This window comes from Hyla sarda, chromosome 5 (assembly GCF_029499605.1).
Source record: "Hyla sarda isolate aHylSar1 chromosome 5, aHylSar1.hap1, whole genome shotgun sequence".
In the NCBI taxonomy this organism is placed as follows: Eukaryota; Metazoa; Chordata; class Amphibia; order Anura; family Hylidae; genus Hyla; species Hyla sarda.
The window spans coordinates 255,959,242-255,985,832 of record NC_079193.1 but is presented as its reverse complement, the minus strand read 5'-3'; the positions used below and the strand labels follow the sequence as shown (position 1 = coordinate 255,985,832).

General features: G+C 39.5%; 2 protein-coding genes across 13 annotated transcripts in view; one reads left to right on the top strand and one right to left on the bottom strand.

The window, feature by feature from the left end:
* The window catches only part of GNAL (G protein subunit alpha L), a 320,628-nt gene extending 298,108 nt beyond the window's left edge, over nucleotides 1-22,520 (top strand). For both annotated transcript variants that reach the window (XM_056521545.1, XM_056521546.1), the window contains exons 6-12: nucleotides 3,883-3,937; nucleotides 4,773-4,846; nucleotides 15,004-15,062; nucleotides 15,577-15,697; nucleotides 16,798-16,928; nucleotides 19,715-19,782; nucleotides 20,297-22,520. In XM_056521545.1, coding sequence (XP_056377520.1) covers nucleotides 3,883-3,937; nucleotides 4,773-4,846; nucleotides 15,004-15,062; nucleotides 15,577-15,697; nucleotides 16,798-16,928; nucleotides 19,715-19,782; nucleotides 20,297-20,443 — 655 coding nt within the window. In that variant the 3' untranslated portion in view covers nucleotides 20,444-22,520. The remainder of the gene's footprint in view (nucleotides 1-3,882; nucleotides 3,938-4,772; nucleotides 4,847-15,003; nucleotides 15,063-15,576; nucleotides 15,698-16,797; nucleotides 16,929-19,714; nucleotides 19,783-20,296) is intronic.
* A 675-nt stretch (nucleotides 22,521-23,195) lies between these two features.
* MPPE1 (metallophosphoesterase 1) overlaps nucleotides 23,196-26,591 on the bottom strand; it is a 108,125-nt gene continuing 104,729 nt past the window's right edge. For 10 of the 11 annotated variants that reach the window (XM_056521555.1, XM_056521551.1, XM_056521556.1 and 7 more), the window contains one exon: nucleotides 23,196-24,701. In XM_056521555.1, coding sequence (XP_056377530.1) covers nucleotides 24,528-24,701 — 174 coding nt within the window. In that variant the 3' untranslated portion in view covers nucleotides 23,196-24,527. The remainder of the gene's footprint in view (nucleotides 24,702-26,591) is intronic. The other variant, XM_056521558.1, reaches the window with a different exon arrangement.

Genomic DNA, 26,591 nt, shown 5'->3' with positions numbered 1-26,591 from the left:
TTTAATTTTCCACTTTGAAAAAATGACCACTAGGGGTCTCCCTACCAGTCCTTTTTTTTTTTTTTTTTTATAGATTTCAGACTTATGCTGGAGTCCTTAATCTCAGACTGCAGCCGGGACACAGAAAAGCTCAACACTACTCCATGGCAGTGAGCAGTGGTGAGTTTGTCTGTGTCCCGGCTGCAGTCTGAGATTAAGGACTCCAGCATAAGTCTGAAATCTATAAAAAAGGACTGGTGGTCATTTTTTGTAAGTGGAAAATTAAATAGAAAGAAGCATATTTTTTAATAACATGCTATTGGAAAGTTATTCTGCATACATTAATCTATAATATATCAAAAGTTTTTTGGATGACAGGTACCCTTTAAGTGTATATTGACACAGTAAATAAACTGGATTTTTTTAGGTGAATTTAAGGGTGCGTTCACATGATAGTAACTAGCAGCGGGTTGGCAGCTGCGGGAAACCCACTGCAAGTTACGCTACCATTCATTCGTCCGCAAATCTGACACTATTGCAGACTGTCTGTGTTCCCGACATTTTTGCAAAAACCCAACATATTTATTAAGGTTTTCACATAAAATGTGTTGGATTTGAGCTGAGGAAAACCTTACAGATCAGAGCATGTGTAAAAAAAGCAAAGTGTAGGGAAACCTTAGTAAATACCGTGGAAAATAAATTGTAGGGAATTAAAACCCACAAAGAAACCTACACAACACTCTTAGTAAATAAGGGCCATTGTATTAAAAGTTTTATTTGGTGACAGGTACTCTTTAACATAATCTGCACAAAAATCTGCAGCATCAAGTCCACAACACATCTGCACGATTTGGTGAAGTTTTTCTGCTGTGGATTTTGGTGCCAAAAAGCTATGAAAAATCTGCCCTGTGTGAACATGACCAAGCAGCTGAGCATTCTAGGATAGATACTAATCTTATTTCCGTAACTGTTTACAAATGGCACCTAAAACTGAAGCCAAGCTCTCACACGAAGAGAACACAAAATGAAAACTGCTTTTATTACATAAGATATTTGATATACCAATAAATGTATGTATTTATAGAATAAAGTTGTCTTGTTATATACTGTACATAGTGCATGTTGTATTGCATAGAATAAAAATGCACATACTTTCTAGTCTGTACCTCAGGTTTATAGGGTGGACACATTTGGACCTGAATAAAAGATTCCCTATTGTATTTCTTCTCTTGGTCAGTGTGCTCTTGTGTGCCACTCCAGTCCATGTGTTCAGCCCCGTGTATGACCAGGAATCCTGTCAGCTGTATGATGATTCCGTTCATTAGCTGGGAGCCGATGGAGGAATAATAATCACATATTTCATATGGAGTGATCACATTTGTTGTTCCAGGAAGCAGAAAGTCACGTAACCTGTCCTGCGAGCTTTACAATTGTGAAGGTGCCTCTCGTGATGTACAGTGCTCAATGAACACATTCTTGTTACCCTGCTGGCTGCAGGATTCCTGCACCTCTATGACTGAAATGCTAGACCGATCCTTAAAAAAAAACGCCTATAAATTACCCACCTATACAATAATGCTACCAAGCAATATGAAAATCCTACAAAAATCTGGTAGACTTAAAGGGGTACTCCACCCCTAGACCCCAGATTAGATGTCTGATCGCAGGGGTCCCGCCGCTGGGGACCCACGCAATATAGCATGCGGTACCCACCTGTTTCTGCTCCGGAAGCGCTGGAGGGTCTGGGTCCCGACCACCGGAACAGAAGTCTGTGATGTCACGACTCCGCCCCCGTGTGATGTCACGCCCTGTCCCCTCAATGCAAGTCTATGGGAGGGGGCGTGACCCTCCAGTGCTTCTGTCATGCCCCCTCCCATAGACTTGCATTAAGGGGACGGGGCGTGACGTCACACGGGGCGGAGTCATGACGTCACAGACTTCCGTTCCGGTGGTCTGGACCCAGACCCTCCAGCGCTTCCGGAGCAGAAACAGGTGGGTGCCGCATGCTATATTGCGGGGGTCCCCGCGATCAGACATCTTATCCCCTATCCTTTGGATTGGGGATAAGATGTCTAGGGGTTATACAGGAAAAAAAATATTTTATTTTTTTTTATACATCAACTGGCTCCAGAAACAGATTTGTAAATTACTTCTATTAAAAAATCTTAATCCTTTCAGTACTTATGAGCTTCTGAAGTTAAGGTTGTTCTTTTCTGTCTAAGTGCTCCCTGATGACACGTGTCTCGGGAAACGCCCAGTTTAGAAGAGGTTTGCTATGGGGATTTGCTTCTAAATTGGGTGGTTCCCGAGACACGTGTCATCAGAGAGCACTTAGACAGAAAAGAACAACCTTAACTTCAGAAGCTCATAAGTACTGAAAGGATTAAGATTTTTTAATAGAAGTAATTTACAAATCTGTTTAACTTTCTGGAGCCAGTTGATATATATAAAAAAAAGTTTTTTTCCAGATACCCCCCTTTAAGTACCACAAAATGTCATCAAATCTTAATTAACTAGATATGAAACAGACATGCCTTAAAAAAAAACTTTGTAAAAAAATAGGAATGCAGCAAAGAAAATCACACAAAGTAGTTCATGTTGGAATCCCGGTAAACAGCCCAAAAAAGTTTGAGCTGCTGCAATTAAATAAATATGTATAAGGGAGAATAAAAAGTATATGTATCAAAATTGAGTAAAGGGCCAATATAATAAATACAAAAACAAGAAATGGAGTAAAAAAAAGTAGCAGCTATAATCAATATTGCACATAAAGACAAAAAGTGTCCTCCAAATCCCTGCGTAAATAAGGCTACATATACAGCACAACTCTGTGGAAGTATACAGCCCACACATGAACCTCCCTTAAGCTAAGTAGCCCACCAGGTCCCACATGAATTACATGCGGCTGATACCGATCACCTCCCTAGCGAGCATTTTGCGTTCGCTTAGTTAGGGAGGTGGTCGGTATAAGCTGCATGTAATTCATGTGGGTACCGGTGGGCTACTTAGCTTATAAAGGATACTCCAGTGGAAAACATTTTTTTTTTTTTTTTTCAAATCAACTGATTAAACAGATTTGTAAATTACTTCTATTAAAAAAATATTAATCCTTCCAGTACTTATCAGCTGCTGTATACTACAGAGGAAGTGGAGTTGTTCTTTTCAGCCTGACCACAGTGCTCTCTGATGACACCTCTGTCCATGTCAGGAACTGTCCAGCTCCGGAGAGGTTTGGCACCAGTTGATTTGAATTTTTTTTTTCCACTGAAGAACCCCTTTAAGGGAGTTTCATGTGTGGGCTCTGTACTTTAAAGGCCCACAGAGTTGTGCTGTATATGTAGCTTTATTTACACAGGCAGCATTCTGAGGACACTTTTTGTCTTTGTGTAATATTGATTGTAGCTGCTCCTTTCTTACTCCATTTCCCTTACTTGTTTTTGTATTTATTATCTTGGCACTTTACTCCTTACACAATCTTGATAGACCTTCTTTTTAATCTCCCTTTTACACTTTTATTTATTTGCAGCAGTTCAAAACTTTTTAGGCTGTTTACCAGATGGTCCAAGCATGAACTACTTACTACGTGTGGTTTTCCTTGCTGTTCTTTGTGCATTCCTATTTGTTATGAAGTGTTTTAAGACATGTCTTTGTTTCATATGTATGTAATAAAGATTTGATGACATGTTGTGGTACTTAAGTCTACTGTATTTTTTGTAGGATTTTCTATCCTTAAAATAAGCACATTCTGCCACCTGGTGGCTAACCATTGCAATGACACAAATCTATCTCTTCTAGTAAATAAGTATGAGCTCATGATTGTCGATGCACAGTGCGTATCTGATGTTAGTATTTGGAAGTACTTGTTTTATTTGCTGGTTTCAATTTATTTCTTTTCATTTTTAGCTTTCTAGAGAGAATCGACCACGTTAGGCAAAATGACTACACACCAACAGATCAGGTAAGGGGCTTCAGATGGACTTCAGCTGTTATATACTACTGTTTATATATGACAAAATGCATGTCTAAAGTATGTATGTATTTGTGTTCCTGGCACAAACTATTTACCTATGTGCCATGACACCTTCTGGAGTTTCACTGATGTCATAGTATATGAAAAAAGGCAGTCAGGGTGGGAAGTTGCTCTTAAAGGGATACTCCACCCCTAGACATCTTATGCCCTATCCAAAGGATAGGGGATATGCTGTCTGATTGCTGGGGACCCCCGCAATATAGCATGCGGCACCCAACTGTTTCTGCTCCGGAAGCGCTGGAGGGTCTGGGTCCCGACCACCGGAACGGAAGTCCGTGACGTCACGACTCCGCCCCCATGTGACGTCACTCCCCGTCCCCTCAATGCAAGTCTATGGGAGGGGGCGTGACGGTGTCACGCCCCCTCCCATAGACTTGTATTGAGGGGACAGGGCGTGACGTCAAACGGGGGCAGAGTCGTGACGTCACGGACTTCCGTTCCGGTGGCACAAAAATATAATGTCTGGCGCATACAGAACATTTTTCCTTTTGTATTTATATTCCAGGTACCTCTTTGTGCCTTTTATATGAAGTTAAAGCTATACCCTATAGCAGTGTTTTCCAACCAGTTTTGCAACATCTGGAGGCACCCTGGTTGGGAAATGCTGCTCGATAGGTTCCTTATTATGCTCCATACAATAAGCTGGACTACAGTCATATGTATTAGGCCCTTGACTCAGGTGGAGCTTCACTTTAAATAAGACCTGTTTATAGAAGTACCTGTATATGTGGTGGTGTCTGTAACATATGTTCCTGTGTTTCAGGATTTATTGAGATGCAGAGTTTTGACATCAGGGATTTTTGAAACACGATTTCAAGTAGACAAAGTAAATTTTCAGTAAGTGCGACAATAATTTATTTCCTTTTTCCTTTGTACGTTGATCATATTGTAGTTTTTATACAGTCAGCAGTGGTTAGTGGTTGAACTCATGGTCAAGATCTATAGGGCCAGACTTGCACATGACTGTTTGCGGCCATGTTTTACTGTGGAAAAAGCATATAGACCTATAGACAGATGTTTCATTATAGTGAACATTTTTTATAAAGTTTCATTCAAACATTGCATCAGGACCCATTTTCAGTCCAGAAAAGTTGTGTTTCTTTGTCTGGAATGCCCCAGTCCCAACTACACTGGAGATCAAAATTGGAGAACAGTTTATGAACGCTTGATTTTTTTTCAGAAATAATGTAATCTTCATTGATCATCATTTGAAGGATTTTTTGTAAGGGGTACACCATGCCATTAGAACATTGTTCTACAAAATAACCAAAGTATATCAGCACAAAACCTTTATTTTTCCAAAAAAAACTTGCTGATCACAATTCACAAGAACAGCAATGACTGTAGCCCAGAGAAAGATTCTAACTCCATTTTCTGAAGTTTCCAACAGTCACCAATCAGTAGGAAGTGTACAGGCCTTTGCTTTGAATGACTTCAGCACATCTGCACCCCCCCCCCCCACAGGACCAGGGCTGTGGAGTCGGTAGATAAATGTTCCGACTCACACTCCCCGACTCTGACTCCTCTGTATTAATATGCGAATGTATTTTATACATTCCTTGAGGGAAAGAAAGGTAAGATACCTGTCATTACCACAGGACTACTGGCTGGGAAGCCAACAGTCTACTGTATTGAACAGTTTGTGTGCTGATCTGCTGCTGAAGATAGGGCAGTGGGAGGATCAAGGAAGGGGCATTTATTATAAAACATGATTTCCCTAGTAGAATCCCATAGTCATGTTTAAAGTGGTACTCCGCCCCTAGACATCTTATCCCCGGGGTCCCGCTGCTGGCGACCCCCGGGATCATTAATACACAGAGCGAGTTCAGGGGACGGGCACAGAGCGATACAGTGGACGGAGCAGCGTAATGTCATAGCTCCGCACCTCGTGACATCACGGCCCGCCCCCTTAATGCAAGTCTATGGCAGGGGGTGTGAAGACCGCCACGCCCCCCTCCCATAGACTTGTATTGATGTAGTGACATCACGAGGAGCAGAGCCGTGAAGTAACGGTGCTCCAACCCCTGTATCGCCAGTCATTACGTACAGAGCGAACTCGCTCTGTGCAGTAATGATAGCGCGGTGCCGCAGCGGCAATCCCGGGGGTGTGCCGCAGCGGCAATCCCGGGGGTCCCCAGCAGCGGGACCCCGGCGATCTGACGTTCTTATCCCCTATCCTTTGGATAGGGGATAAGATGTCTAGGTGCGGAGTACCCCTTTAAGCTAACAATCGAGTTTACAAGTTTTTATAGCCTTAGCTGAATGGCAGCAGTTTTTCCAATGGTTTACAGCTTCAGTCTTGAACTATTGACCCTCCATTCCCTTCACTTATACAAGTGTCTCTAGTCCTGCAAAAAACATATTTCCTTAACCCCTTATCAGTGAGAGGCTAGGTTACCCATGGGTTCCCTGTAACAGCAGAACACAACACTATGGAAAGTATAAGTATTGCCGCTCCTAATTGTGCGTTGTGTGCCATATAGTAAGGCACATGAAAATCATGCTTCTTCACGGTCACTTAACGTGTTCGTTTTGCGGTTACGTGAGGCACTGCATGCATTGGTCTTTATTCTTAAAGTAGAGAAGTCATTAATTATAACTTTTTGTGAATTGGGACATTTAAACTTGCTTTTTTTTTTTTTCTTTTTTTTTTTTCTTTTTTTTTTTATCCAATCTAAATTTAGTAGGAGTCGGAGTCGGTGCATTGTTTGCCGACTCCAGGTACCCAAAATTTCGTCCGACTCCTCGACTCCGACTCCACAGCCCTGCACAGGACATCACTAGTCTCTCACACTGCTCTGGTGGGATTTTGGTCCAGTCTCTTCCGCAGTTCTGTGACGGTTGTGGGTTTCTTGGCCATAACTTTGTCACCAAGGATTTTCAAGAGGTTTAGATCATGACTTTGGGCTGGCCATTTCATTGTATCAATGTTTTCAGTTTCAAGGAACTGTTACCCATTTTGCTGTGTGACAGGGGGCATTGCCCTGCATGAAAATTGCTGCTGATTGAGTGATGAATGCAAGGATGGAACCATGTGCTGTTGAAGAAGGTTCTGATACACACTTGCATTCACTCTGTAAAGTAGCTGTATAAGAGGTCCAATTCCTGTTGCACAAAACATTCCCCAAACCATGACACTTCCTTCTCCAACTTTCACTGACTTCTTTACACTTTGGGTTCAGTCTTTCCCCAGTTTGTCAATGAACATAATGTTTCCCATCAGACCCTTATAAATTAAACTTGCTTTCATCACTAAAATGAACTCTGGACCACTTCTCCTCTGTCCACACAACATGCTCCTCAGCAATAGTGACTCTAGCCGTTTGATTCTGCTAATGAGAGGTTTGGTCACTGCAGAGTGGGCTTTCAGTCCAAATGCTCTTAAAGGTCGAGACACTGTATGACGAGATTGTACAGTGCTGAACTGGCGAGCAATTCCAGCTGCAGTGTTAAAACGATTACCCATGGAGATTCTCCACATTATCCTTTCCTCTCTTGCATTTGTCTTTCGAGGGCGACCAGACTTCTTGGGGGACTTGAATGAGTTTGTGATGTTGTAAAGATGCAATATTATAGAAATCACAGACTTGGAACGACCAGCTTCTCTTGCTATGGCCGATTGGGTCACTTATTTGGCTTTTATCTGGACAACCTACTGCCGGAGGGTTTCATTCACTTTGTCAGTGAAAACTGCAAAGTTAGGCTGCCAGTTAAATAGGGTTTGTCAGATCATTAACCCCTTGCCGCAAATGGACCTTCATTAACGTCCAGCTGCAACTCTCGAGGTATGACCCGTGCTCTGCAGGTGAGTGCGCATAATACCCGGTGGATCCTGGTTGCTATAGGCAACCAAGATCCACAGCTAATGCCGGACATCACCAATCGGGCTGATGTCCGGCATTAACCCTTTAGACACGGCGATCAAACTTGATCGCCGCGTCTAAAACAAAAGGAAACATTTCCGGTTAGCTCAGTGGTGCTGTTCAGGACCGCCGCGGTGCAATCGAGGCATCCCGAACAGCTTGCAGGACACAAGGAGGATCCCTATCTGCCTCCTCGTTGTCCGATCACTGAATGACTGCTCTGTGCTTGAGATCCAGGCAGGAGCAGTAGAGTGGCGATAACACAGATCAATGCCGTGTTATTGTATGGCAGTAATCAGTGTAGGAAATCAGTGTGTGCAATATTATAGTCCCCTATGGGGACTATAACATTGCAAAAAAATAAGGGAAGATAAAGTGCTAATAAATGTGATTTTTAACCCCTTCCCTAATAAAAGTTTGAATCACCCCCTTTTCCCATAAAAAAAAAAAAGGTGTAAATAAACACATGTGGTATCGTCGCGTGCGTAAGTGTGGTATCGTCGTGTGCGTAACTATATAAATATATCGTTCATTTTACCGCACGGTCAATGGCGTATGCGCAAAAAAAAATCCGAAGTCCAAAATAGTGTATTTTTGGTCACCTTTTATACCATAAAATTTTTTATAAAAAGTTTGATCAAAACAAAAATGGTACTGATAAAAACTTCAGATCACGGCACAAAAAATGAGCCTCATACCGCCCCTTATATGGAAAAATAAAAAAGTTATAGGGGTCAGAATGACTCTTTTCAATGTATTCATTTTGGTGCATGTAGTTATAATTGTTTTTAGTAGTAAAATAAAATCAAACCTATATAAATTGGGTATCCTTGAGACCGTATGGACCATAAGGTGCAATTTTGTTCGAAAATGGGCTGCGTAGAAACGGAAGTCGCTAAAACTTTAAAAAAAAAAAAAATTTCAATTTTGCCCCACAAATAATATTTTTTGTAGTAATGTTTTTCGCAATAATAGATTTTGTAGTAATATTATTAATAGTATTAAAAAGTAAAATTGTTGGCACAAAAGAACAAGCTCTCATATGGATTTTTAGGTGAAAAATTGAGTGTCATGATTTTTAGGTGAGGAGGAAAAAAACAAAAGTGCAAAAATGAAAAATCGCCAAAGAGGGAAGGGGTCAAAGGGGTACAGCGGTGGAAAACCTTTTTTTTTTTTTTTTTTAAATCAGCTGGTGCCAGAAAGTTAAACAGATTTGTAAATTACTTCTATTAAAAAATCTTAATCCTTCCAGTACTTATTAGCTGCTGAATACTAAAGAAGAAACTATTTTATTTTTGGAACACGGAGCTCTCTGCTGACATCTCTGTCCATTTTAAGAACTGTCCAGAGTAGGAGAAATCCCCATAGCAACATATGCTGCTGTGGACAGTTTCTAAAATGGACAGAGATGTCAGCAGAGAGCACTGTGCTTGTGATTCAGCTGAGAGTACTGCATTCCAAAAAGGAAAAGAATTTCCTCTGTAGTATTCAGCAGCTAATAATAGCTAGTAATTTACAAATCTGTTTAACTTTCTGCCACCAGTTGATTTAAAAAAATAAGTTTTCCACCGGAGTACCCCTTTAACCCCTTAAGGACCAAGCCCATTTTAACCTTAAGGACCAGGCCAATTTTATTTTTGCTTTTTCGTTTTTTCCTCCTCGCCTTCTAAAATCCATAACTTTTATATTTCCATCTACAGACCCATATAAGGGCTTGTTCTTTGCATGACCAATTGTACGTTGTAATAAAACCTCTTTTTTCCATAAAATGTACGGCGAACCCCAAAAAAAAATGTTTTAGGGAGGAATTTAAATGAAAACCACAATTTTGTAAATTTTGGAAGGTTTCCTTTTCACATTGTACAATTTACGGTAAATACTTTTATATTTTTGTACCGCTTAAAAAAATTCTAAAACTTTTTGCACAAAATCAGTAATTTAAAATTGCCCTATTTTGACCACCTATAACTTTTTCATTTTTCCGTATATAGGGTGGTTTGAGGGCTAATTTTTTGTGCCGTCATCTGTACTTTTTATCCATACCATATCCATATCCATTTTAGATCATTTTTTATATAAAATGTGACAAAAAAAGCAGCATTTTTGGACTTTTATTTTTTACATTTCCGCCATTCACCGTACGGGAGTATTAACATTATATTTTGATAGTTCGGACATTTACACACGCTGCAATACCAAATATGTTTATTAAAAAAATTACGCTTTTTGTGGGTAAAATGGAAAATCGGACAATTTTCATTTTTATTGGGGAGGGGATTTTTCTCTTTTTTACTTTTTATTTTAAAATTTTTCAACTTTTTATTTATTTTTTATTTTTTTATACTTTTTATGTTCCCATAGGGGACTATCTATAGTAATCCTTTGATTGCTAATACTGTTCAGTGCTATGTATAGGACAAAGCACTGCTCAGTATTTTAAGTGATCTTCTGCTCTGGTCTGCCCGATCTCAGACCAGAGCAGAAGACCCTGGGAGTCGGCCGGAGCTAGGTAAGGGGACCTCCAGCTGTCATGCTGGATGATCGGATTGCCGCGGCAGTGCTGCAGGCGATCCGATCATCCATTCAAAGTACTGTACTGCCGCAGATGGCGTGATCTGTATTGATCACAGTATCTGAGGGGTTAATGGTGGACATCCGCACAATTGAGGATGTCGGCCATTACCGGCGGGTCCCCGGCTGCTGCTAGCAGCCAGAACCTGATGTGTATGACACGAGCACCATTCCGATGCTCGCGGTCATACACAGGACGTAAATGTACGTCCTGGTGCGCGAAGTACCGCCAAACGAGGACGTACATTTACATCCGTGGTCGTTAAGGGGTTAAGGAAATTAGCACCAGTTGCCAGATTTACACCAATAATTTGCAGGTATCTGAAAGTGTTCTCTAATTTTGATCAGTGTTCTTTTTTAATGATGTCTTTTACAGTTTTATTCTGTGCTTTAGAATAAATACAGTTTATGAAATAAGCTTAAAATACTGCTATTTTACTTATATTAGGATATATTCACATATGGCTACACTATGACCTTGGCATTTAGGAAATTGGGTGGTCTCTAATTTTGATCTCCAGTTTGTTTTCACTTTCCTTGCTACGCACCCGAGCCCCAAGATATAGGGATTTTGCTGTTTGGGTGACTGTCTGCTTTTTACGCCCTGTGTCCTCTAGGGGTTAATGTGCACCTGCTTCCAGTATATGAAGTGCAAGCTGAGCACACTTCTTAGCCGGTTGGTCCCGGCTGCTAGCAGCAGTGCCAAAAATAATTTTCCAGTAGCGGAGGGAAGCTGATTAGGCAAAATCACAGGGCCCCGATCAGCTGTGAGGACGTTTTGGAGGGTCCCTACCTGCCTCTGTCCCTTCCGATCAATGTAAAAAAAAAAAAAACTAACGTGGTATCATAGCATGTATAAATGTTCAAACTATAAAGTATAATGTTAATAAACGTTATAAAATAAAATAAATTTTACAAATAGTTAGAATTTTTAAAACTAGTAAAATAAACTCTATATACATTGGGTATTGTTGTAAACATTTGGGCCTATAAAGATAATGTGTCATTTTTACCAAAACGTGCACTGCTTAGAAACAGAAGCCCCCAAAATATGTAAGATGTTTTTGGTGTTTTTCTTTTTCAATTTCGCCCCACAAATGTTTTTATTTTTCTGTAAATCTTGTGATAAAATGAGTGATGTCATCACAAAGCACAGTTGGCCCTAAAAAAAACAAGCCCTTGTATGGGTCTGTAGGTGGAAAATTTTAAGCATTATGCCTATTAGAAGGCAAGGAGAAAAAAAGTGCAGAAATTAAAAATCCCTGTGTCCTTAAGGAAAATGGTCAGCCTGTTCATTCACGCTATACCCAAAACACTGGGTTATAGTGTGGGTGAACATACATCCAGTAGGTGGTGAGCTATGTTCCCCAGAAGATCCTCTGCTAAATTGAGTGAATTGCCCACTAGACGCAGGCTCTGCCAGCTCAATTTACATATTTATGGTCTGTAACTCTGTGTCCAGGTGACATGGTCTCGTTAGCGCTCTTTGCATAGAGTGCATGCGCCAACTAAGCACTCACGTGACGTAGAGTCACAGGCCATAAATATGTAAATTAAGCTGGCGGGGCCCTGCATCTAGTGTACAATTAACTGTTCATTGGGTTTAGTGTGGTGAACAGGCTGAATGCTTTCCTTTAAAAGGGTTATTCAAGGATTGAAACACAGAGCTAATTTCAGCACCACCTTTGTCCTCAGGTTGTGTGTGGTATTGCAGCTGAGTTTCATTTAGTTAATTGGAGCAAAGTTGTGATAACACACACTTCCTGAGGACAGGGGTGGTGTTGCTTTTCAAAGCAATTTGCTATGTTTTTATCTCCGGATAAACCCTTTAACCCCTTAAGGATGCAGGACGTAAATGTACGTCCTGGTGACGTGGTACTTAACGCACCAGGACGTACATTTACGTCCTGAGCATAACCATGGGCATCGGAGCAATGCTGGCATCATGCGCAGCAGGTCCCGGCTGTGGATCGCAGCCAGGGACCCGCCAGTAATGGCGGACACCCGCGATCTCACGGATGTCCGCCATTAACCCCTCAGATGCCGTGATCAATACAGATCACGGCATCTGCAGCATCGCGATCACTTAACAGGATGATCGGATCGCCCGAAGCGCTGCCGCGGCGATCCGATCATCCTGCACGGCAGACGGAGGTCCCCTCACCTGCCTCCGCTGCCTTCCGGGAGCCTTCTGCTCTGATCTGCCTTCCCGCAGACCAGAGCAGAAGATGACAGATAACCCTGATCAGTGCTATGTCCTATACATAGCACTGAACAGGATTAGCAATCGAATGGTTGCTATAAATAGTCCCCTATGGAGACTATAAGAGTGTAAAAAATAAAGTAAAAAAAATTTGAAAACACCCCCAATAAAAACGTAAATTGTCCCATTTTCCCTATTTTACCCCCAAAAAGTGTAAAAAAAATTATTTTATATACATATTTGGTATCGCCGCGTGCGTAAATATCCGTACTATTAAAATAAAATGTAAATGATCCCGTACGGTGAACGGCGTGAACGTAAAAAAAAAAATAGAAGGCCAAAATAGCTGCTTTTTTATAACATTTTATTCCCAAAAAAATTAATAAAAATGTAATAAAAGTTTTGTATAAGCAAATATGATATTAATAAAAAGTACAGATCACGGCGCAATAAATGAGCCCTCATACCACCGCTTATACGGAAAAATGAAAAAGTTATAGATCTTCAAAATAGGGGGATTTTAAACGTACTAATTTAGTTAAAAAGTTTGCGATTTTTTTTTAAGCGCAACAGTAATAGAAAAGTGTATAATCATGGGTATCATTTTAATCGTATTGACCCAGAGAATAAAAAACACATGTCATTTTTACCGTAAATTGTACGGCGTGAAAACAAAACCTTCCAAAATTTGCTAAATTGCAGTTTTCTTTTTAATTTCCCCACACAAATAGTATTTTTTTGGTTGCACCATACATTTTATGGTAAAGTAAGTGATGGCATTACAACTAGAGATGAGCGAACTTACAGTAAATTCGATTCGTCACGAACTTCTCGGCTCGGCAGTTGGACTTTTCCTGCATAAATTAGTTCAGCTTTCAGGTCCTCCGGTGGGCTGCAAAAGGTGGATACAGTCCTAGGAGACTCTTTCCTAGGAATGTATCCACCTTTTCCAGCCCACCGGAGCACCTGAAAGCTGAACTAATTTACGCAGGATAAGACATCAACTGCCGAGCCGAGAAGTTTGTGACTAATCGAATTTACTGTAAGTTTGCTCATCTCCAATTACAACGGACAACTGGTCGCGCAAAAAACAAGCCCTCATACTAGTCTGTGGATGAAAATATAAAAGAGTTATGATTTTTTGAAGGGGAGGAGGAAAAAACGAAAGCGTAAAAATAAAATTGTCTGAGTCCTTAAGGTCCAAATGGGCCGAGTCCTTAAGGGGTTAAGGGGTGATAGGCAGATGAGTGGCATCTTAATTTTTTAAAGGTAGTGTGAGTATTAGGCTGAGGTGAAAGGGGTGTGATTTAAGAGCTTCATAATCCAAGCCCCCTGAACATGATGTATGCCCCTTCAGCCTCCTAATTACACCCCTGAGCCCAGCATTTACAGTGCAAATAGTCAGACAAATAGTAATACTTCTGTATCTCGGGAATCAAGAGGCAAAGCAATACTGTTAAAATCAGACCACCAGAGTCTTTAATGTAATATAAAAACACAACTTTTTTTTTGGTCCACTTTAAAGTCGTGTTGCAGTTTTTAAAAATCACAACGTGACCTTCCTTCACAACTTTTAAAGACTGCAGCATTGATGGGGTTGTCCAGTGAAAAAAACTTGTGTATGGTGTCAAAAAGTATAATAAAACAACTTACGGATATAATGTAAGTAGCCATACTGCACAGATCTCTCCATATCAGCTCTGCTCTCTCCCTTGAAGCTGTTACATTCCATCATACTCCCTGAAAGCAGAGCTCCTGTCCCTGATACTCCCCTTCTGCTTGCTCAGTACAGACCAAGGATGTGAAGGGGGAGCTCATATTACTGCTCATTAGATTTAAATGCAGCAGGAGGCCTTTTTCAGAAGTTTATTTCAGAACAGACTCATTGCTGTCTTATCTAAGACAGGCTGGTTAATAACCAATCACAGCTTAGCTTTCACTTTACCGGAGCTCATTAAGGTATAAAAGCTGAGCTGTGAATGGTGGTTATGGGCAAAACCATATTGTATTGGTTCCAAGCAAATTGACAACTCTGGCCCACTGTGTGACAGGTTCTCCATCATGGTTTATCCTACTTTGCGATGAAAATGTCACAAAACAAACCTCTAGAACTGCAGAAAGATGAGTGCATTTGCTTCTCATGTTCGGGATTCCTCACAATTGCAGCCAAAGTCATTACATTATGAGTATAGATGGGGAACATGTGGAGTTTTCCAGGTAAACCTGTATGCCAGGACAAATGGAGGCCTCAGACAGATGCCATACAGTGGGCCCACATCAAGGCAGCTTTCACCTCTGTCTTAGTTGTATCCTAATTCTCTTGTGCTGACATCATGTTACTTGTCTCCTTCCTACAGTATGTTTGATGTAGGAGGACAAAGAGATGAAAGAAGAAAATGGATCCAATGTTTTAATGGTAAGTGGCTATTTCTTTTATCTTATCCTTTTCCTGTTCTGCCAAGCTTATCAACATGTACCAGTAGCGCAAACCACTGGCATGGCCCATGATATAGAAACTGGCACCAGAGGGATGATGAGAAATACATTGTGAGATGGTATGTCATTTGTGACCATCATTTAGTAGAACAGTAAATGGTGATGCATGAACCTCTCTGACAGGGTATGATAGCTACTTCATTGCAATGCCCTTTGCACAGTTCCACAATTTTTAATGAATGTATCAGACCTATAACCAGCAGAGAAAGGGTACTCCAGCTCTCCCCAGGAACAGAGCCTGTCGAACCCTGCATAAAGCGGCAGTGGAAATGCCCCCTCCATGTATTTCAATGGGTTACATGAATTGGGCGTCTGGTGCCTCTTCATGCAGGAGATCGCGGGGGACCCTTTTTAAATCTCTTGATTCAAACTGTGTAAGATTTGCCAGGTGTATCATGCCAGCCATTTACTAACTGTACTTACCTCTGTTACAGATGTCACAGCTATCATTTTTGTAGTTGCGAGTAGCAGTTACAACATGGTCATTCGAGAAGACAATAACACAAACAGACTACGAGAAGCACTGGACCTGTTCAAAAGTATCTGGAACAACAGGTACAGTTCTGCCCAGATTTGGAAAATGTTATATGGTCTATGGACAAGACCAACTTCACACAAGCATATTATGTCTCTGTGAAAGCTGTATATTAAACATCAAGAAGGGATTGGACTTCATGCTAGGCTCCTAATACACTGCTCCAGCACGTAGCTACAATGTGCTTGTGTTTCAGAGGCTGGAAAAGCTGTGTTACAATCATTGACTGAGAGAGAAATTTGGCCATATTGGTCCTTACAAAAATTTCAATGTTTAAGATATTTCAACAGTCTTACAATATTAACATTTTTGCAATTCTGTTGCCCGTTCTAGAGGGGGAAATTTAAAAAACGACCACTGCTGTATCCCCTTCGGACCCTCACTTGCATCCCATTCATATGAATTAGCCGGACGCAATCAGTGTGACGCATTTCTGGATGTATCCAGTTTTTTGTTGGCAGACTTTTTGATCTGGCAGCCGAATTGCAGAAACATGGTGTGAAAGCACCCCAATATAATTCTACTAGTACATAGTTGGAAAATCCTCCATAAAGAATGTGGGTGCTCTGCCCGTGTCTATGTGATCAAATCAAAGAAGAAAAGCGGCACAACAAATAATTATGGGTAAATAAATCCTATTCTTTTTACATTTATTACCTTGGAGTGCCACTTTTCTTCTTGGATTTACACATTGCTACAGACTATTTTTACAGACAAAAATACCTTTCATCAAGAAAAGGAAAAGCTATCTTGTTCAACCTTTATGCAGGCCACATGGTGGCAGCAGTGAGCTGGAATTCAAACAATGCCTAAACAGCTTCCAGGTATAACCCCATTTATCATCTGCATTTCTAAAGTAAAAAAGAAAAAAACATATTATACTGGAAGATAACTAATCGGAGGCTTATAAGAACAACACATAGCTGTGACTTTTTGTCTAAAATGCTGGAGTTGGTTAGAGGTTTAGCGATGCATATGTCCTATAGATGACAAGGTCACATCTTGAAGTGTTCTGTTTATTATTGGATGTTCAACTTGTGAAAAGTCTTTCAGCTAATTCAGTGCAGATACATTAGCCCCACCTTATAACTATTTATAACTATGTCTTCTACATTAACAGGTGGTTACGGACTATATCTGTCATTTTATTTTTGAACAAACAAGATATGCTGGCTGAAAAAGTCTTGGCAGGGAAATCAAAAATAGAAGATTACTTCCCAGAATATGTACGCTACACCGTACCTGACGATGGTAAGAAAAAAGTCTCACCTGCAGGAGTGTGTGCCCAACTATCTTCCCAACACCTGATCTGGTGCTTCAGAGCGGTCATTGTCATCCACATCCGAGCTGCCTTAAATAGCAGCCTTGATGAGCATGACCATTTGGATCCCTTGGACTATGGGTGCAGGTATTGTCATAGGGACTGAAGCTCTTATCACAGGTAGCTTGTAACTTTATTTTTATAAGTTACACATGAATTTGGTAGGGTTTGTAACATTTAAAGGGGTACTCTGGTGGGAAACCATTTTTTTTTTTATCAACTGGTGCCAGAAAGTTAAACAGATTTGTAAATTACTTCTATAAAAAAAAAATCAGCATTTATCAGCTGCTGTATGCTCCAAAGGAAGTTCTTTTCTTTTCGAATTTATTTTCTTTCTGACCACAATGCTCTCTGCCGACACCTCTGTCAATGTCTGGAACTGTCCAGAGCAGGAGAGGTTTGCTATGGGGATTTGATACTGCTCTGTTCCTGGCCTGGACAGAGGTGTCAGCAGAGAACACTGTGGTCAGACTGGAAAGAAATTCAAAAAGAAAAGCACTTTCTCTGTAGTATACAGCAGCTGATAAGTACTGGAAGTAATTGACAAATCTGTTTAACTTTCTGGCACCAGTTCATTTGTAAAAAAAAAAAAAAATTCCACTGGAGTACCCCTTTAAGCACATGGCACGTGGTGCTTATATAGACTTTTATGGGCTTTGTTTATTAGCCTGTATCTGATGAGCAAAATGTTTAGTCCTTGGCTGGAGGTGGGGTTGGGGAGGCTTAGACACAAATGATTTGACAGATACCATGAATTTCTGTGGTAACTGATGGCATTATCAGCCAACGGCTTTTATGGCTGTCCATGCAGCCACCCAAAAATCCAGAATGAGTCAGTAGAAGAAATAGTGTTACACTTATCAAGTACATCTGTTTTGTTCGGTGTTGGGTAAGAATTATTTTTCTTTTATTGTAATATTTATTAAGGTTTTACAATAATAGAAAAACACACAAAAAAATCATTTCACAAGTAGCTTTAGTAAGAACAGTAACAATACACAAATCTTCAGATTATAAGAAGAATTAAACAGTTCCCATACTGTATGAATAGCAAAAAATAGTAAAGTACCAAGAAAATGGCTTAAGGGCCAGCAAAATTCATGAACCTTGTCAGGAGGGTCTGTCCTGCTCAAGGGACTTTAACCCTAAGGAGAAGGGTGAAAAGAGTAGGGGGTCTGGCATTAAGTAAAAAAACTAAAATCTGGGAGCTCTACATGGACCGAAAAGACCCAAAACTGAGAATACTGTGCTACACACTACCCTATGTGCCTAATTGGACAAAGAAGAAAAAATATATGGAAACAGTCCTACTAGGTAATGGGGGCAATAGAGATAGAAGTAATAGTAGAAAATTGAGAGTGAGAATTAGATATTACATAACAATTTATTTCTTAATTATAAATAACATCCTCTGCAGGGCCCTTGAATCGGATGCGACACGTAAAATACAGTAAAAATAAAATAGAGAATGGATGGTTGAATCCAGTCATAAAATTTCTATTAAAAACATGTAAAACAAATGAGATGATCCACAACGAGCACAATTTGTATATCCGTTTGGCTGTAACTTGTAAGATGGATAACGCTGTAGGTACAGATAATTTGTACCACTGCAAGTTAGTTGTGGCACGGGCAGCGCCAGACCATTGGGACACTATACATCACAAAGATCGCACTCTCTGTTACACAGAGAGTGAGAGCGGTGAATAGTGAAAGCGCTGTAGATACCAATGTCTTATTCTATTTCACTTATATGGCCCAGATGGCATGGGGCCGATATAATATCTAAAAAATCACAGGTACAGTATGTAGTAAAAGCGTTCAGCAGCACTGTAGATCCCTTTTTATCACAGGTACAGTATATAGACAAAGCGCTCGGCAGCGCTGTAGGTCCATTAATCCTGTCCTACTTGATTGGCCCTGATGGCACAGAGCCGATGTTATAAACAAGTCACAAGTGGAATACTGTGTGGGGCTGGTAATATGTACCTATTACCCACTCCTGGTTAGTAGATTGATAGTCTGTGATATAAACACTTTCCGCTGGCTCAAGCCAGTTCTCTGCGTGTGGGATGTGCGGAGCAGGTATCCACGAGTAGCCTGCGCTCTGATCTTGATTTATAAATCCTGAGTAGGAGCTGCTCAGGTATTTAGTCAGCCTGTTATATACTGATCTTTTAATGGTGATGAGCTCACTTTTTTGGTGGGTTTTTATAAAACACTAAATAAAAGTTAAGTTTTATCTTTTTTCATTATAGAATTTTTTTATTTATTGCCGGATAGTTACCCCCAAGTTAAGTGGATGAGGCCAGAACTATACTCATCATATCGATTGGCTTGATAATAAGTCAATGTTTCCTAACGTGCTGTAGTTATTTAGTTTGGCTCTAGTTGGGGTACATCAGAATGTACTGCTGGTGATGCTAGATGCCTTTCGGGGAACCAGGTCCACTTTTTCAATAGCTAGAAAAAAAAGTCACCATGCAGAGCTAGTTAGCTATTGAAAAAGGGGACCTGGTTCCCCAAAACCTAAGTCACTTTAACACTCCAGGGCAAACAGGTATGCCCTGGTGCTTTGTCCCCAGCGGCAATGGCGTTCCTGTATGCCCGAGGTCCACAACAGGTGACCAGCTGTGCTGGAAATTTTTTATGTAGCTCAGGTTTTTCTTTTTTTTTTTGTGTTTTTAATTCTTAATTGTTTAAATCTTTTCTACAGCAACACCAGACGCAGGAGAAGATCCCAAAGTGACGAGGGCCAAGTTTTTCATCAGAGATGAATTTTTAGTAAGTGTTTTTAAGGCTTAGGTTAAATGCTTATGTTCTTGTACTAAATTAAGATCACAGAGAATGTGTCTGTTTGTATCTTAGTCTTAAAAGGCAATTATAGTTGGATTCAATTTCAATATGATTTTAAAAAAAAATAAGCTCCCAAACCCCGACCAATCTGTAACTTTAGTTCCTAGTGTGAGTGCCCAGAATGAATAAGGCAAACTGCATCTGTCTTAATGAACTGTTGCAAATATTACTTTTCACAGCATACTGCCTCTATACAAGGGCCAGACTTTTATTTTACTTTTATGTTGGTGCCATGCTGCAGCTCTTTTTAATCCAAATAAAATACAGGTAGATCATACTAGTAAGGATATATTCACACACCCTGTACAGCTTCAAAGCTTTTGAAATGTAAAACTGCCGCAAAATTAGATTAAAAAACAGTCAGTACAATTAGTTTTATGCATTTGTATTCTTGACAATTGACCAAAGCATCTAAAATGCCATTTTGTTTTTGTTTGTGCAGAGGATAAGCACGGCAAGTGGCGACGGAAGACATTACTGCTACCCTCATTTTACCTGTGCCGTAGACACGGAGAACATTCGCAGAGTTTTCAATGACTGTCGAGATATCATCCAGAGAATGCACCTCCGCCAATATGAACTCTTGTAATCGTTCTCACCGTGGAGCCTGTGGTTTTAAATACTTTGCTACTTTTTCTGTCTTTCCTCTGTATTGCTCCACACAGGGTGGAACATCCCCACAGCGCACTTTTTCTAGGCTTCTAATCTTTTATTTTGATATTTTTGTTCAGCAAGGATTTTTTCCCCAACTTTCCGTTTTACGAGAGAGGGCGTTTTCTGTCCTTGTTTTGTTTCACACTTTTTTTTTCTTTTTTAAATCATCATTCCACTAAACCAATGCTGCTCACTCCCGTAACTAGGAAATTTATTGGCCTTTTATCAGAACATAGATTTAAGCTTTTGCAACTCATGTATCCTTGGTAAATCTAGCACTTCTCACCTTCACAGCCACTTTTGTAAAAGGTGGGATCATAAAATAGTCCCCAGATCTAACTTCACATATGTAGTCCCCACTGTCAATTCTGCAGCTTTGCCAGCTGAAGAATTCCTGCACGCCTCTTCCTGCTAGGCTGAGCATGCAATGGGCAGTTGCTTCTCATATCCCCTCCTGTTAAAAGGGACTTATGTTCATAAAGTGACCACATTATTAAATCCGGGGTACAGTTATATGGAATACTGCAGAATTGCCCTACATTCCTAGGAGGACATTGGTATCTTTGAAAATGTGCCTATAAGATACGTAGTCTACACATTTTGTGGACTGAGCTAATATATGTATGCTATTGATTAACTAGGATCCAGTGACATCACTGCAGAACGGTGCACGTCGCGCTTCATTCCTCTTTAATATTTCTAGTGAGCTAACAGGCTTGTTAGCTGTTGGCTCGCTTTGAAAACAAAAACACTTTAACGTGCATACATTGTGGAAAGGAATGTGGTTCCTGTAACTTTTGTGCCGTACAGCAAAGATGGAGCTGCCTGTCTTATTGAGCAATCACGTCTGCAATCATTTTGCAGGCCGGTTGGAAGGATGGGTTTGACAGGAAGACATATTTATTATTTTATTTTTCAGTAAGAAGGAATTGTAATCCCTGTACACACTCCTTATCTTTAACAAAACTGTTACATAACTGTCTGTGGAGTACCCCAGATCGAAAAGGCTACAGATGACACGTCTTGAGAGGCAATATCAAAACAGTTGTTTTTTTTTTTTTGTTTTGTTTTTTTTGTTTTTAAATTCTTTTTATTTTTATATCACAGACTGCACCTTTCTAAAGTTCATGTTATTAATCGTTAATATAAAATATATATAGAGATATATATATAGAGAGAGAGAAATAAATTATATAAGGATCTACATATTTTAGATGCAGGGAAAGATGAAGTCCCCCCCCTCTGGGGTAAGGATAAGAAGCGCTGATTTCAATGTTATACTGACGAAGAGTCTGACTTCTTCTACAGAGAAGGGACAAAACATTTTTTTGAACAGTAGCTTTGCTCTCTGAACAAGAAAGGTTTAATACCATTCCACTAAGCCTTAGGCTACCTCTGTTCTAGCATTTTATTTTATTTTTTTCCTTATGGGCACTGGCCCTTGCAAATTGTACCCATCTTTTAGATGGCACTATGCTCAGACTTATCCCTGTGTGGGTTTACTTTATTATTTTATTATAGCTATTTTTCTTTAACATGACACTGAAGAGTACTTGATGGAGGAAAAAAGAAATAATGCACTTTGTATCAGGTAAAAAAAAGAAAAAAAAACTAAAAAAAAAACAAACAAACAAAAAATACTGTTGAGGAACTACACACAATGTAGCAGCACCAGAAATATTTATTAATGTCACAGGTTTTAGCATTTGTTGAGTTGCAGGTCAACTGGTAACGTGACCTCTGCTCTTTGCACCTTCAGGGGAAGGGGGATGCTTGTATGACATTGCAGTGCAGTGGGCTGCAGGCCTTTTGTGACACCGAGGAGTTTAAGGAATGTTTCTGGGACAGTACATAGACTAGGTAATGAAGAGGCAAAGTCAAGCAATTTTTTACCTTTTATTTTTTATGGTGTATTGTGGCTAAGTGTTTCTGCACACCTCAGGCATTCAAACTGCAGCTGCTTTCAGCCTCTCACGTCAAGGCAGAAAAGAGGAAGAAAAAAAAAAAAAGGATATACAAAAAAAGAAAAAAAAAATAATAATTACCACCCTCACTGATATTATACGTTCTGTCCACAGATGATCTTTTTAGCCTTAGATCATTACCGGGCGTTAGTCCTCTATATATAGATTTTTTTTTTTTCTTTTTGATTTTGTTTAACTGCTGGTTTATTATAATGTACAGATGTAAAATGTAATATTATTTTGTACAACTTTATTGAAAAAAAATAATACTTGTAGAAGATCTTTGTGCCTTGATTATGGCTGTACCTGTAAAATGAGCTAAGATGTAAGTATGTTTTTGATTGCGCTGTACAGCTTGATGTCAAAACTTGCCTGCAGCTGTGACTGCGGGTAGGAACTATCTGTAGAATTTAGTTTTTTTCTGGTTTATATAAAAAAGAAAGAAATGCTCTTTAGTACAAAAAAAAAAGAAAACAAAAAAAATATATAAATTATGCAAATTAACCACTTACCTTTAAAAATAAGGTCCTACAATGACCAGTTGTTGCAGCAAACATGCTTTTTTTTTTTTTACTTGTTTTTATGTGCAGGCGCTGGAGGAAGTGGAGAGTCTCAGCTTTAAAACAAAAAATATTGGAATCCATTTCTATGTTCATAATTACAGCCTAGCTGTGTTTCAGTGGGAACCAAGGATTTGTTTAAAACTTTATATTTCTTTTCGGAAACAATTTGATTTTTTTTTATTTTTTTTTTTTAGCAAGGATTTAGCATTCACACAATTGCCACATGGATACTGTGAATGCTTCAAAGGAAAGATACTATGGCAGTACTGGGTAAAGCTTTCCTACCTTTATCACAGCAGCTGCGGCTGTCATTGTGCCAGGCGGTAACATGATGATGAGGGGAAACAAAAAGGTTGAAATCTTTGTCTAGCCTGATAAATTACAAGATGACATTTTAATTTCTCTTTTAATAAAGAGACACATTAGAAAGCTGGTTTATTTTAAATATTATAGAATTGATATGTGTGAATATATTTCTCAAACTTGAATAATTTATGCAAATGTTCTCTAAAAACAATTTGTGGTACAATACTATAAAGATATATTTATATATATATATATATGTATAAATATATATATATATATATATATATATAATGTACAAAGCAAGAACTGCTGTAGCAATAAGGCATGTCCTTTTTAGTAACTACTACACTGCTTTATATTTTATACTTAGGTGTTTTCTGTATGTGAGTCTAGATTTATCTTTGTCAGAGATAACATGTACATTGTCTAAAGTTACTGTTGCAATAACAGCGGTTAAGTCATTCTAGGCAACGTCATTTCAGATTAGTTTATTATCATCAGTCCTCCAGTTGCCATCTTCCGATCCACTCATGTAGTGGGAGGTGTCACACTGTATTTTGCACACAGCGGACACTAAAGAAAGTTTGGAAGATTGCTTAAAATTAATCTAGATCACGATGTGGCCATTAATCTTTGAGATGTCATCTCTGGCCATGTGATCTCTTTTTTGGCAAATCATCAATAACCTAGAAAAGTAAAATAAATCATAATTTCTTGTTCCCCTGGCTAAATTCCTGTAATGAGCTAGGACTGCTTACTACAAACACAAGGAACATTCTAGGAGGATGTTTTTTTTATTTTTTATTATTTGTAAAGACTTGCCTGTTATTTTAGGCCGACTTTTTAACCAAATTTAAAATACACAAATATCAAGAACTACATTTACTCTACCAAAATGGAACTCTGACCGTAACATCGATTCTCGCATTGGCTTCAGCAATGAAGAAAGAAACTGTCCATCGGATGATCTACAAGTCCCACCACTCTGGCCAGATACCGGCTGTGCTTCAGGTGATATGGCTATTACATCAATGAAGGAATTTTCTTTTCTTAATTTATAGGTAACAGTCACATATTGTACAGGTACATCATTTAATAAATATATATTTGTAAAATGCACTGGTCTATTGTAGAAAAAAGAAAGATCAGACTTGAGCTGGCACATGATGGAATGCAGCTTGCTCCATTATACAGGCTTTTGTTTTGTGGTGTAAAATGATTTCAAAAATTTTAGTGGCAACAAATAAGTCACTGCACAGAGACTGAGCAGTGCTCCTGCTATACAGTAGATGTAAATGACTGTGTTCTCTGTTGGAAGAAAGCATTTTTCGAGGGAAAAGTCTTCAGGTGTTATCAATCCCTAGGGGAAAAAAAGAAAAATGTAAAACATCTTTATGGGGGGAGAGACTTGAGCAGCTTCATGTGCCCTGTTGTATTTTTAATCTCCCAATTTAGTCAAAAGTCGAATTAAACCAAAGTAATAACACCCTCCCCCCCCCCCCCCCCCCAATCAGACTCCAAATAGGTAACATAATTTGATAGACTTCTGCATAGCCTATGCTGCTGTTCCTTCACCACATCTAGCGTACATCCTCAGCCTGGTGCACATATTCTAAACAGATATTGCAGATATTATTATAGATGACAGTCGCATGAAAATATTGAGACAAACATGGGACAGAAAGGTTAGTTTGGTTACTGGGCTGGTAATTTACTGTGTGGTAAATATTGTTACCAATCCAACATTAGGCCCCACTCATTCCTTGTGTTTGGGATTGAGCATACTCTTCTAGGGCCTAGTCGACTGCATCTGGTCTAATAAACTCTGTGGGCTCACTGCAGTATATGTTGGTCTACCTTTTTGCCAGTATCCTCATGTGCATCTTGGACATACAACAAACATGAACTGTGAACGGAGCTTTACTTATTGTATACTGGAGCAGCTTACTCTCTTCTCTGCTGTTTTGCCCCCTTTAGGTTGTGTTTACATGTTTCATTTATTTTGCAGTAGCACTGCTTTTTTTAAATTTATTTTTACACAAATGGCCAAAATCATTGTAAAATCCCATCCTGGTATTTCTGCTCTTTATTTTACACACTAGCGCTGCAAAATGTTACGTTAATCACTTGGTGCATTATCCATGCAGAATGTGACTTGTCACTTATTCACACTGAATTTAAATGTGTGTTGGTAAAAATGCACACAAATTAAGGTACATGGTTCCAATGAAAAGCATGATGCATATAAAACATGTGATGTATGAACATACCCTTATTGATTATATAGGTGTGTATTATATATATTACAAGGCAAGAAATGGAGATGGCACTCACCAAAGTCGTTGCTTTATTATCTTTAATAATCTTGAATGTTGTAAACAGGAGTGCGGTGTCAGGCAGGTATCGTGGCGGAGACGCCGAGGACCTCAGCGTGGAGGTAACAGCATTGTTGTACTTCCGTACTACTTCACACCATACACACCCCTGGCGTAGCCACCAGTTATATACCTGCGTGACATCATAGGGGGGCGTGGACTACAAAGGATGCAAAACCAAAAAGGTGTAGTAAAAACAATTAAAAACACAAGTCTCATCTAATTTCTCATTCAAGCCCAATTTTCCTTGGGCTTCAGTGCGCATGATCCAGCGAGCCTCTGTCTGTAGGAGAACTTTACATTTATCCATACCATCTCTGCTAAACACTCTTTCGATGCCGAAAAAGCGTAATGACGATGGATTCCCATTATGTGCTTCCCATATATGTTCAATAACTCTCGGAGAGCCCTTTTTACTACATAATGAGTATGTGTGCTCACGGAATCTAATGTGCATAGCCCTTATGGTGCTTCCGATGTAAAATCCTCCACACTCACAAGCTTGGCCATAGACAACATAATTAGTTTTGCAGCAAAATAAATCTTTACATTGAATAAGTGAACCATCTATCGAGACTGAGTTACCGCATATTAACTGTGGGCACCATTTACATGCTCCACACCTATGGTTACCCTTTTAAATCCGAAATCTGTACTATTGATTCTTTAGATTTTTAACATTTGTCCGTAAAGTATGGCTGATTTTACATGCTCCGGGTGATAACTACTGTAGTGTATGAGGGAATTACCTGCTGTAGGTTACCTTGTTTTCGCACCCTAGGGTGCTACTGTTTCACTCTAGTATGGATGAAGATGCAGAAAATACATGTGGTAATATGAAAGTTTCCAATGCGGTGTCAGCGAGATGCCGAGGA